The following is a 12,667-nucleotide window of genomic DNA, read 5'->3' on the forward strand; positions in this document are numbered from 1 at the left end:
CAGCCAACCACTACCGGGTCGCTGCGGGCAGCGCAGCGGCCCCGCTTAGGCAGGCAGGCGGGGAATCCCGATCCGAGGGGTGGCACCCTCGATAAAAAAATATAACGATAAAAGCGCTATTAAGCGCTTGGGGCAAAGTACAGCGCTCCTAGCGCTGTAAGTACAAATAAAGCGCTCTCCAGCGCTTGGGGGCAATAAAGCGCTCCAAAGCGCTAGAAAATAGGCAGAGCACTCCCAAGCGCTAGGAAAGACAAATAAAGCGCTCCTAAGCGCTATTGACCAGAAAAGTCCTCCAGGGGATAGGGAGAAGGTCCACAGGATCCCCGGGCAAAGCAAAGTCCCCCCATCAGGCCAGGCAAGGCAGAGGGGTCCCCCAGAAGTCCTCCAGGCATCCAGGGGCTGGGCAGCGCCCGCCCCTGGTAGATTCAAGTCAGAATCAAGAACACCTTGGAAGGGGACACAGCCCCTTCTTATACACAGAAAAGTCTTTGAAGTCTTTGTGTAGGCAGTGTGAGAACCAGCTAGAACTGGTTATAGGGAAGTCCCTTCAGTATCAGGGACAGAGGTGACAGTCACCCAGCGGGGGGGGGTGGAGCCAGCATTGTGGTCAGGCAGGCACAGCCCTTCACTATCAGGTGCCATCTCCTCCCACTTCCCTGGCAGCAGATGCTGCCTTTCATCCATGGGCTGACTCAGACAACCTCCTGGGGCTCTGCAACCCCTGTCACCCTCAAACCAGACAGTCAATCCACAAGCAGGCCCAGGCACTCCTGGACCAGGCTCACCAGCCAATCACATGCCAGACACAAATTACACAAATATACCAACTTCTAAAAGTGGCACTTCTAGACTAGACATAGTCATGCCGCATATACCATTTCGCAGCATTCAGTCTCACGAGTTCTCTCATACCAAACTCGCCCCTGCACTCCCCACACATCAGGAACTAACATGGGCATACATATTCCCCATTCATTCCTATGGGAGGGCAGGTCACTCACCACACATACACAGAGAGCTCAAGCACTTTACACTGTACCACAGTGAAAAAGTGCGCAGAGGCCTAAAATCACCACCACCAGGTTTCAGAAACAGGCTAGGAAAAAGCAAAAAGTCTTGGGGTGAACCTGCCTAAAGGGCCGGGTCCAACACAGTTGTTTCCACATCTGATTTGGAGGTTAAAAAAAAGTAACTCAAGTAGGTTGTGGTCAAAAAGAATTACCTGATTGAAAGACCTATGTGACACGAGGTAGCAATCTCTGTCTAATTCACCCTGTACTAGTTATCCATGGTATGAGACCAGCATTCTTTTTATGAAGTCCCACAGAGGCCAGGGATTGAACTGCAGTGTTAAAGGTCTTACGTGCTCTCTCAACCACAAGTGTAGGGTTATTGCATGGTGCAGTGCACTAATCTTGGCATAGATTTTCTCTTTAAAATATAAAGTTTTGCTTCCAATCCCTAAAATATCCCAGCTGTTGGAAATTTTGGCCTTGAGAGCTTAGAGCAGAGTGGCATAAAGTGTTGGGGAGTGTTGTAGAGTGAAGTGTTGTGGAGTAGAGTGGAGTGGAACAGGCCTTCGGCAACCAAGGTCTGGTACACCACCATTTGTCTTTGGGACGCAAGGGAAAGTTTGGTACCTGGTGTGAAACATCTTGTGCGTTGTTCACGAATTAGAAAAACTTTTTTCTCACCAGCTTGTGCCATGGTACAAAAGAAAACAATATCTTGGAACGTTTTGCAAATGTTATATTATTTCTTGCCATTTTTGTGTTTAGATGGGTTGGTGGGGGCAAACTTCTTAGAGGAGCAGTTCTTTACTGAGAACCCCATATAGATGTCTCTTTAGGTCTCTGGATTGCTACTCTCGTGAGCTTTAAATCTTGAACCATGTGGTATATCTGCATGTCATATACATGAACCTCAAGACCCGCCCTCATTCGAATCAACAAAAGAATCCAGATTTGAAGCCAAGAATGTCTCTTATTGGAAACCCGAAACAAAACCCATTTGAATTCTAAATTGACTAACTCTTGCTATCACAAACCAATTCCCAATGCATTCATTCGTGTTTTTCCAACAGAAATAGGTTACTTTAATCGAGGCGACGAGAATACCTTTCAACTCGCCATTAATCTGCAGGTATCACTTGTACTCCGTTAAGTACAACTGCACAACCACAAATTTAATGTTTTCACGTGAAATAGACTATAATAAAAGAGGCCAAATTGTGCATGTGGCTGGTGGTGGCTGCCAGCATCAGCATCCACTGATCTGCTTGTTGTATGTGTGTGAGGCAAGGCTATGTCCAGTTTTTACAAAAAGTAAGGGGAAGATGCAGGATTGTTCCTTTTGCCAGTGCTTAGTCATGAAGGCTGAGCTCAGCCCTGCTGACAGGCCTCCTTGTGAGGTGAAACAGCTTTTCGCAGCTGCTGAAGGATCAGCTGTGGAAAGCAATCTTTGTCTCGTCGTTTGTGACGTATATCTTATCTCAGCGATTCCTGACAACCTACTGCTAGCAGCAAGACCCATGGTCCGTATCTTGCACTCTGCTGTTGTGGGAAGGAAAAGAAGGACTACCATGGCACTGCTGCCCGGTGATGGGCTGCCCATCTTTGCGTCTAACTGGGCATTCAGCTCATTAATACAAGGGTGTGAATACAAGAGACAATGAGGCAGGGGATTAAGAGGGAATACTTTTAAAAAACGAATGAAAACTGATGGTAGGCTAGAATGCAGGAGAGACAGCTTCTCTGGCTTCAGGTTCTCCAGTTGGAGTAGGGAAATGCGACAGCAGAGGACAGCGGAAAGAAAAGAAAACAAGCATTGGCAAAGCCAGTAGGTCTAACCTATGCAGGATCTGTTGGCTTTGCCAATGTATTTTAGCCATGTTGTACACCAGCGTGCCTAAAAGTGGCATAGAGAAGAGTGGTGTGGAGTGGAGTGCAGAGCCATAGAGTGGAGTACACAGCAGTAGAGTGGAGTGGCATAAAGTGTTGTGGAGCAGCATAGATTGAGTGTCGTAGAGTAGAGTGGAGTGGTGTAGAGAAGAGTGGCATAGAATGGAGTGATGTAGAGTGGTGTATAGAGTTGTGGAATAGAATGGAGTAGAGTGTTGCAGAGTGGTGTAGAGTGTCATAGAATGGAGGGGCGTAGAGTGGAGCAGTGTTGTAGAGTGTCTCAGAGTGAAGTAGTGTGGAGTAGTGTGGAGTGGCATAAAGTGGAGTACAGTGTTGTAGAGTGGAGTGGCGTTGAGTGGAATGTAGTGGAGTATTGTAGAGTAAAGTGTCGCAGAATGGAGGGGAGGATTGTAGAGTGGAGGGTCGTAGAGTGGTGTACAATGCAGTAAAGTGGCTTAAAGTGGAGTATAGTGGTGTAGACTGTCGTGTAGTAGAGGGTGTGGTAATGCAATGCTATTTCAGACACACATTTTCAATTGAAATTACCATTACATTTACACAGACACACAGTTTAACTGATAAAAACCATAGAGTGTACAAATGACATTGTGTGAAAATTGCATCACCTACTGTTCTGATCAAATTAAAATATTTGTTTCCACCACATTTTTGAATTACATAACAATTTGCTTTGTTAGTACTTTCCTAATTCTGATATATTCAGAAATATTTGCACAGTTCATTTACAGACATTTAAATTGTGTGGTGTGCTAGAAAAAAATAACATCGTACAGCCTTCCTCCAGCACAAACACCCAGTACCAAGTATCATTGTCACATAAATCCTCTCACCTTGAAGTCAGAAAAAGAAAAGTAAACACCAAGCTCCCTCAGAAGACAGAGTCCGACATTTGACCGTTGCTTTTGAATGTACAGTAAATGTGATAATAAAATAATAAAATGTAAAGGCCTGTTTATGGAAAGCTTGCATTTGTGGAACAGTACAATAAACAGGCAATGCCCCACTGGAAGGACAAAGACATATTGAGCACCAAAAACAAATAAAGCCAGCCTATAGAATGCAAACAACTATAAGTTACAAAACACAAAGCCAATGATAAGCAATGGATGTAATGCATTCCCAGGGAAGATTTCTGAATGTCCCCAAGAAGTCTTTGCAAACTAGACAGCTGCGTTTTCTGGTAGACTGCTACCGAAACAGTGAGACCTCCACCTTAAGTGCAGTAGAACCCGTTCTCTCAAATTTCCCAGTACCATATCTTAGTAGGTCAGCCATTACATGGCAGATGTGATGTTTTTCTTTGTATGCTTTGTAGTCTTGTTAATCCCACTATATACTGGAAACTACATAAACTAGGAATCAAAGAAAACCTGGGCAGATCACCTACTTATACGTGGAACTGGAAAAGACAAGAGCTTGGAATGTAACTGTGTGATCTTCCTTGATGAGGGAGGGCAATGCAATGTTAATGCACCATGTTGCACATTTCCGAAAACATTGCTCCTAGGGGATCCCTTCCTGCTCCGTGAAAATAGCTTTTTATTTAATAATAGGTCTGATAACTAATACTGCGCCAATGGCTTTGCACTGTATTTCTCACAATTATTCTATTCAGTTCTTTGAAAGGACTTACCATCTCACCCTGGAAAGTGTCCTTAAACTACTGCTATACAACTTCATGACACAAGGGCAAATATATCCAGCTGACAGTTTTAAACATTTGCATTCTGGTAACTATTGCCTTGTTTTCCCTCAATTGCACAAAATTGACTGTAAGGCTCAAGCCAGTGACTGGATATTGGATGTTTACATGGCAAGGAGACAGTTGATAACGATAATTTAAATGAGCCACTGTTCCAAAACTTCCAACACATGGTCTTTCCTGGTCCATCCATGCCCCACATTTTAATTTGTGACGAACCAACATGAATAAACATAAAAAATGTAATAAGTGGGCAAAAGAAGAGAGAGAAAATAACAATGTCTTTCTAGCCCAATACATATTAGTACTAGCATTTTCAAATAAGTATATCCATATGACCTTGTTTGAGATATGGAAGGTAAGAAGACCAAAGCGAAGATCAATATTAGGGAACATTTCTTTGGAATGGCTTTATAATGGATTGCGTTGGTGGGGAGATAGCTAGCGCGGTCAAAGGTTTTGAAACTTCTACTGCAGATGCACGATTTTGAAAGTAGTGACGGGATTCCAATTCAGCCAGACGACTCCCGAAATTGTTGCATCCCACACAAAACTTCCTCCACTGCAATGCAAGACAATATAACAAATAAAATCTCCCACTTTTTCCTCTAAATAAATCTTACTCTTTCATGATAAAATGTAAAACAAAAAAGTATGTATAGGACAATGCACACATATTTATGAATGACACGGATATGCATGTTTAAGTAGGTAAATATTGATATGTTCATGTACATGTGCCTAAGTACATGAGTTTATGCTTTGTATGAGTATATACATAAAAAAATCTGTTCTATATTTGGCAATAAATGTATGCTTATGCATTACATATACTTGTATGTCGTAGTATACAGATAACATGTACATGAATGTATGTTATATGTGTTTGTGCTTCTTTGTATAAGAATACATATAAGTCAGGGTTTGAAAATATGATTCTAGGTAGGTAGCTGTTCATTTGGATACGTTGTTTGGCATTCTGTAGGAAAAAAAATATTTAGATAATGATAAAAATGAATGACACTACATGTATATTCAAGCATGGCAAAAATATATATGTCTGGGTAAGTAGGAGATGTTGTGTATCTACCTGTGCGTACGTATACAGGTTTATACTGCCTTGTGCAAGGATATTCATATATATATATATATATAGATGTTTCTTTTTAATCAACAATGTGTATAACAGTGTATGTACAATTATGCATTGCATATACCTGTACGTCTTTATATGTTAATATTATATGTATGCACATGTGCAGAAAATCACTGATAACTGAAATAACCATCAATGACAACGCTGTACATGGTGGAGTATGAGTTATAGTTTCTTGAGTCAATGATAACTGGTGAATTTCTTTTTTTAGGTTAAAATGTTGTTTACACTGTTATTTTCCCCTAATCAAAACATCACTTTAACAACCTTTGCCTGTTCAGTAAATTTCTAAGATTGTTTTAATGTCAGGTAAGATATTATCACCATACCCAACTATAACACCACTTTAACCTTTGTTTTTTCAGAGAATATGTAGATTCACTCGAGACCTTCCATACCTACATGCTGGAAATGACATCCTGGTTAAATCAGAACTCATTACAGTTTAATAGCGATAAAACCGAAATAATGTATTGCAAAGTAGGTAGAATCACTAGAAGTCTGCCCACTGACTTTTGGCCTCTGGAGCCAGGGTAGCTACTAACCCCAGTGAAATCAGTGAGGAACCTTGGAGTCAGTTTCAATGACAGTTTGAGTCTAGAGACCAATGTCAATAAGCAGGTGAGCAGTTGTTTCGCCTTAATGCGAGGACTTCGAAAGCTGCTGCCCCTTTTACCAGCACAGGTTAGAGCCACCATAGTCAGGAGCACCATTCTTAGCCGCCTGGATTACTGTAATGCTCTGTTACTGGAATCTCCTGCTTTCCTGATTTCCAGACTTCAGAGCATCCAGGCGGCTGCAGCAAAAATGGCACTTTCCCGAGGGCGAAGATCCTCCACTACCTTCGCACTGGCGGAATTACACTGGCTGCCTGTACACCAGAGGATCCTCTTCAAATCCCTATGCACTGTCTTTAAGGCAGTGCATGGAATGGGCCCCCGACCACTTCAAAATAAATTTAAATGGTATGAACCCACTCGGATCCTTCGATCCTCCTCTACTAACCTCATCAGTATACCCAGGATCAGGAAAGCCACTTATGGTGGCAGAGCCTTCAGTATAGCGGCAGCTCATCTGTGGAATAGACTACCTACTGCCATCAGGAAAACAGATGAACTGATGGCCTTCCGAAAAAAAGTAAAAACATGGCTTTTCCCTAAAATCTAACTGCCCAGAATCAAATGACATCCCTTCTACTCATGATGCACATCGTTTCAGCTATATTCATACAGCGCCAGCAGGCCACAAGTCGTAAAAAAAGAAGTGGGGTGACGCTGTCCCCGGAAGTGACGTCACGACAGGAAGTGACATCACGGAAAGTGCCGAGCTCCTCGTCCCAGAGAGGCCAAAGAGTGAAGTCCAGCTGTTTGGCAGGGGGGACGGTGTCCCCCCGGTAAAATAAGTGGGGGGACGCCATCCACCCGCGTGGACCCCGACTCGAGCCCTGAGCGCCAGGATGCCCGTAGGGTTGCAGAGCGCTTTATAAATACTATAAATAAATAAAATAAATATATATATGGTTTACGCCTTCTATTTATAACTGGGTATAATATGCATACTTTGTATGTTTATATACTTGTATGTATGCGTTACAAACATGTCCAAGTCACCGTTTTACTCTACTCTGTGACTCATCCCAAAGTTTTCAGACTACAAGGGAGTTACATACTTGCTGTCCAGTTCCGCTCTATCTACCTAATCATCCAACTAACAGACGAATATGTTCACCACGCTCTATAACATCTTGCATCTTTTTTGTACTATTCATTTTCAATTACTCCATCCCGATTCATAACACTATAATAAATGCACTCATCTTATATCTATTTACCGCTAACCCTGGGTTCTGGAGTAATGCGTTGCTGTAAAGTACTTGAACATCTCTGTAGTGGTGGTAAGCTTTGTACAATACATGCAATTCTGTAATCCCTGTATAAATGCATGTCTCTAATTTCTTTATAATCAGAGACTAGTGACGTACTCAGTTACTATTATAAGTTACTACAGTAAGTACTGACATCACAATGCCTGCTTCCTTGCGCCGCATTCCCCTATAAGGTTATGGAACTCCTCCATGACTTGCAATATACCTGTAATGAATGGCAGGTGGAGAAGTGTGGCTCACTGGTTAGAGGAGGCAGACCTGGAAGCAGAGGTCAGCCCGGGACCAGGGTTCAATTCCTGGCACGGCGGGGTCTTGAGCCCTAAAATGTCCATGGACTTGACAATTCTCGCTCTGGTGCCTACTCGATTCACGGGTTCACACTCTGAGACTCTGGGCAATAGCTTGCTTAATTTCCACAACGGCCCCTCGCGGCGGGATGCCTGGCTTTCACCTTGCAGATACCCTGCCGGGGTTATCTCACAGGGGAATACCAGGACGGGTTCCCTAAGCAAGCGCTTAGAAACCGCTCGGTGATTTGCGCTATATAAATTTGTGTACATTTACGTTTACATTTACTTTATCCCTTATATAAATGGAATTTACACTAATTCAGGGGGGCAGAGCTACTTACACAACCTCTATCAGTAAGGCACCCTTCCTCCCTATTAAAGATGAGGTACTGAGGAGCTTTTCCTCTCACTGCTGCATGCCTGTCAAGTATCACGCTTCATGTGTGACACTAACGCATTTCAGTGTGGTGTTCCGCATCACCGCACTGAAATACGTTGTCACGCATTTAAATGCCACGGTGTCACTTTGCTGTACCAGTGCTGAAACTGGTTATCAGGCTGCTAGCACACGCACCGGCTCTGCTACTGAGCTCCCTATAGGGACTTGCCAGCAGGCTCAGTAAACAGTTAATAATTTCGAACACATTGTGCTGCTTGCTACAATGTTACTTTTTGCCCTGCTGCCTCTGGCCTTAGAAATTCCCGGTCGCGCCGCGCCTGTTCGGAAGTGAGGTCAGATTCAGGAAAAGGCAGCCGGGGGGCTCGACTCGAGTTGGGTGGTGTGCTGACTGCTGTCCCAGGGACATGGCATAATAAATGGCTGCTGCCTGCGCATATTTAATCCCGGGGCTTCTTTGGACCGGACAGGACGGCAGTTTCAAACACTCATATCATCATGACAGTGCAGGGGTCGAGGCCTCGGGCGTTGCGGGAAGCTGCAGTCAGTGCTGTGCTCACCGTCGCCACTGCACCGAACATGACACTCAGAGTAGACATAGTGACATAGGACTCTGTGGGCTGCAACGTCGCGACTACCAGCCTGCCAGTCAAACTACAGAACAGAGAATAAGTACTTTGGTCAGCCTGAACATAATGCCAACTAAGAGGGTTATGTATTATTCTCAGGATCCCGCAATATAGAAAACTATTATTCATCATGGATTTATAAAATGTAAATTATGATCGAATCCCTTCTTGAGTATCCACAGAGCATTGTGTATTTACCTGTGTTACAGTGCTATTTACTTAAACCCTTTTATGTCTCAATTTTCATCACAATTTGATGCTTCCTTTACTTTTGTGCCCACGCTGAAAATCTATGCCCTGGAGACCACACAAGTTTGGATGCCACACAACGGAGATTTTGTCCGTAGCCACCTTTTTTGCATAAATGAATTTACCTAGAGTTAATTTCAGTTTCACCTTATCCTTTACCCCTAAATGTTGCGATCTGGTTAGTGATTTTACTCACTGCAAGAGCTTAGCTTGCTACTTGCCTGTGGACGTTGCTACCTTTGTTTCATCTAGAAAAGTGCACCAAGGCACGTGGCATGATGTACAAACGTACTCAACGTTCTGATATTGGTTGTGCGATGTATGCTCATCATCTTTATGTTACAGATTGGCATCAGTCACACACTTTTTGAGGGTTGACTATGAGTCTGGCTTGTATGTCCCGTGCTGCTTGATGTTTTTTAAAATAAATATTTTTTTCATTTTCCATTAACATGCGATAGGAAGGATTTATACAAAAAATGTAAAAACAACAGGATAGTTTCCGAAAGCCACGGTGACTCCATTCTTGTGCTTCATAAACATAAAGTCTCAGAGGCACCTGTGCTTTACCAGGCAGCTGCAGCCGATGCCTGCAGGTGTTAGTACTCTAAGGTGACACTGCAGGATGTTTTTAATATCAAATATCTAGATGGTCTTGGCCCCCAGTTACTTATTCGATATTTCTGCTGGAGTTCTTAGTGCACCACCAGGCAGAATGCTTGGCCCACTGCAAATCACTTCAGTTTCATCCTAGACTATTGCTGGATGGATGAACTACCTATGACAACACTTCAGCTGTTGCCAGGGGGGATGTGCTACAAATATCATTTCTAGACTGGATTACCTACAAATGAGTCATTCTGTCTTTATATTGTGTGTGTGATGTAAAGAGCTTTGACACCATGCACTGGCATTAGCAACACTATAAAACAAATGAACAGTTTGTGAGAAAGGGATTGAAAGATGTTAGAGTGCTTAACAAATTAAATAGATGATATAAGGCATATAAATAATACTACAAATGGTTTTGGGCCATTTACGATAGACTAAGAGCATTAAAGTAGAAATTACAGCAGTCACAAATATTGAGTAACAACAAAGACATAGGTCAATTGCAGCAGTTTTAAGATCTTGTTAAAGTTTTTCATTGCTCAAGTGGGTGCGATTTCTGATATTTATATGCTTTTCTCATCTTTATTGCTTGATTTTGCTCGCGAGAAAGTGTCACTCATAGTGATTGAAATGTCACTCATAATTTCACTGAAATTATGAACATGTCACACATAAGCAATCTTAAACCTTGGCAGCTATGCTGCTGCTGTTTTGGGTGGAAACCTCCGGAGTTATCATAAGCAGGAGCCCCCGACCAGGTGTGCAGTGGTTTCAGTGGTGGAGCCGCAGGGCGGAGTTTAGCCGAAACCTCAAAGACAGTATTATTAGCATGTCTTTTCTCACGTAAAGGCGACGGCCATCTTGATAAGTAAAGCTTTTCTGTTCAGTACAGCGAGTTATTGTAAACGTCTACTGAAAAAGTTTGCTTATACAGACAAATTATAAAATTAGCTTATTTGGTGGTCGACAAAATGAAATGTCTAATTTGCTTTGTTAACTAATATACGCGTACATAAAGTGTTAGTTCTATCTAGAATAAAAAGCATATATTTTAAATGAAAGTGCATATATTTATGTTTTACTTTATATTAAATGTGTAAATTTTTCGTATTACATTCGTACATTTAGGCAAAATAATGGCCGACCAAGATGGCCGTTATGTTTTCTATTTTTTAGTATCAACGAAGTCGCTCGCTGTTGGTGTGAGCGTCAGCCAATTGGCGCCCGGGGGCGGGGCGCGAGCTCCTGTCACAACCGCCCTCCTCCTTGCACAGTTGAGTGGGGTGGCCGAGGCTGGTTTGTAGTCGGAGCTGGCAGCGAGGGAAGAGCGGAGCCTGCCCGGATCCCTGGCCGCCTCAGCATCCGCTCCCAGTGCGAAGATGAGTGGCGCCCGCAGCCTGTGCACCCTGCAGCAGCTGAAGCCCGAGGCGGACTCGGTGAGTAGAGTACCCACAAGTGCGGGTTAGTCTGTATTTGGATAACACCACACTCTCATAAACCCTGTGTGCCCAGGTATGGCAAAAAGAAATTACGCACTTTTCTGTTTTTGCTTCGTATCCCTCCCCTTGCAGTTTCTACATATTATTTTCTCTCACTCTGTGGGAGAAAAACCTGAAAGCGCTGTTGTTATATAGTGTCTTTTTTCTGTTGAATTAATGGCGCTGGTATGTTTGTCTTTTACCCACGGTACCGCTACTGCCTGACTCTCTGATAAGATTGTCTTTATTTGTTTATGTGGACTGATAGTGATTAGTATGAAAAATATTTGTACTTTTAAAAGTTATAACTAACCTGTCATGATGGTAGCGGTAAGCCATTAGTGATTTGACATATTGGTATTTTATAATTTACACCCTACAGTAAAGAACACTGTAAATGTACCCCTCTCTTAAGAGGCCAGTTTTTGTACAAGTTTTGAAAAACTTTAGCCTTGGGCGAGTTCTGAATTGGCTGTTGCTTGTAACATTTTAGGTGGAATTTGCTGCTGATGTTAATCGGGTACTATTTGTTATAGATGACGCATTATAACACTTCCTTTATAGTCCTGTGATGGAGGTACAATTTAATTTCACTAGGCCCTGGATGTATTGCTTGCCAGGGTTGTAGACCGAATCGACTTTCTGCCTATTAATGACTAGTGTAGTGAGGTTTCAAGAGGCGCCTCTGGTCACACCGTGATTGCAGAGCTATTTCTGGGGGTGCTCTGCCAGAGACAGCTGGGTTACACTATGATACAGGAGGTGTATTGGCATCATCGTCTTGTATAGGGTTGGGTTACACCAATTGACGCAAGCCACTCAACATACAAGTGTAGAGTTTGTTTGCACCGAAGGCCCTTGCCATTGTCTTAGAATACTTACAGTGTCACGGTAGTGCACGTTTGCATTCAACCGCAGGGATATCGAATTCAATCACATAGTTTGAACCTTGCTTTGACCCAGATAGTTATGGGATATGTCCGTGGGCAGAATTTTGTGTAAAGTAGTGAATTTTCAACCGAAGGGAGGACAGGCGTCCATTGTAGTTTTTAACTGGTGCTTGTGTGCATTCTCGAAGTAAACCTAATATGCGTTTGCAAAGCTCACCATCACTCTTGGGTGCTGCATAATACGTTTATTGTTACCCAGTTCAGTGGTGGTGCTCATCTCATTGACCTGAAGGGTGAAAGGCTGAATGGAACCCCGGGTATCCTATGAGGTCAGATTGATTACTGGAGTGGATGCATTCGCCCTCTGAGCCACCAGACTTGACTGGTCTCCGCAGCACCCCTCCAGCCTACGCTTCGAAGCTGGGTGTGCCGCAGTATGAGGTAGCATTGTGCTAACT

At 43.1% G+C, this 12,667-nt stretch overlaps 1 protein-coding gene across 2 annotated transcripts in view; it reads left to right on the forward strand.

Moving 5' to 3' along the window:
* Positions 1 to 11,091: 11,091 nt before the first annotated feature.
* TUFT1 (tuftelin 1) overlaps positions 11,092 to 12,667 on the forward strand; it is a 63,316-nt gene continuing 61,740 nt past the window's right edge. Inside the window, exon 1 of one of the 2 annotated variants that reach the window (XM_086948105.1) lies at positions 11,092 to 11,277. In XM_086948105.1, the coding sequence (XP_086804231.1) occupies positions 11,221 to 11,277 (57 nt within the window). In that variant the 5' untranslated portion in view covers positions 11,092 to 11,220. The remainder of the gene's footprint in view (positions 11,278 to 12,667) is intronic. The other variant, XM_086948106.1, reaches the window with a different exon arrangement.

Source organism: Lissotriton vulgaris, unplaced genomic scaffold, assembly GCF_964263255.1.
Source record: "Lissotriton vulgaris unplaced genomic scaffold, aLisVul1.2 SCAFFOLD_2339, whole genome shotgun sequence".
Classification (NCBI taxonomy): domain Eukaryota; kingdom Metazoa; phylum Chordata; class Amphibia; order Caudata; family Salamandridae; genus Lissotriton; species Lissotriton vulgaris.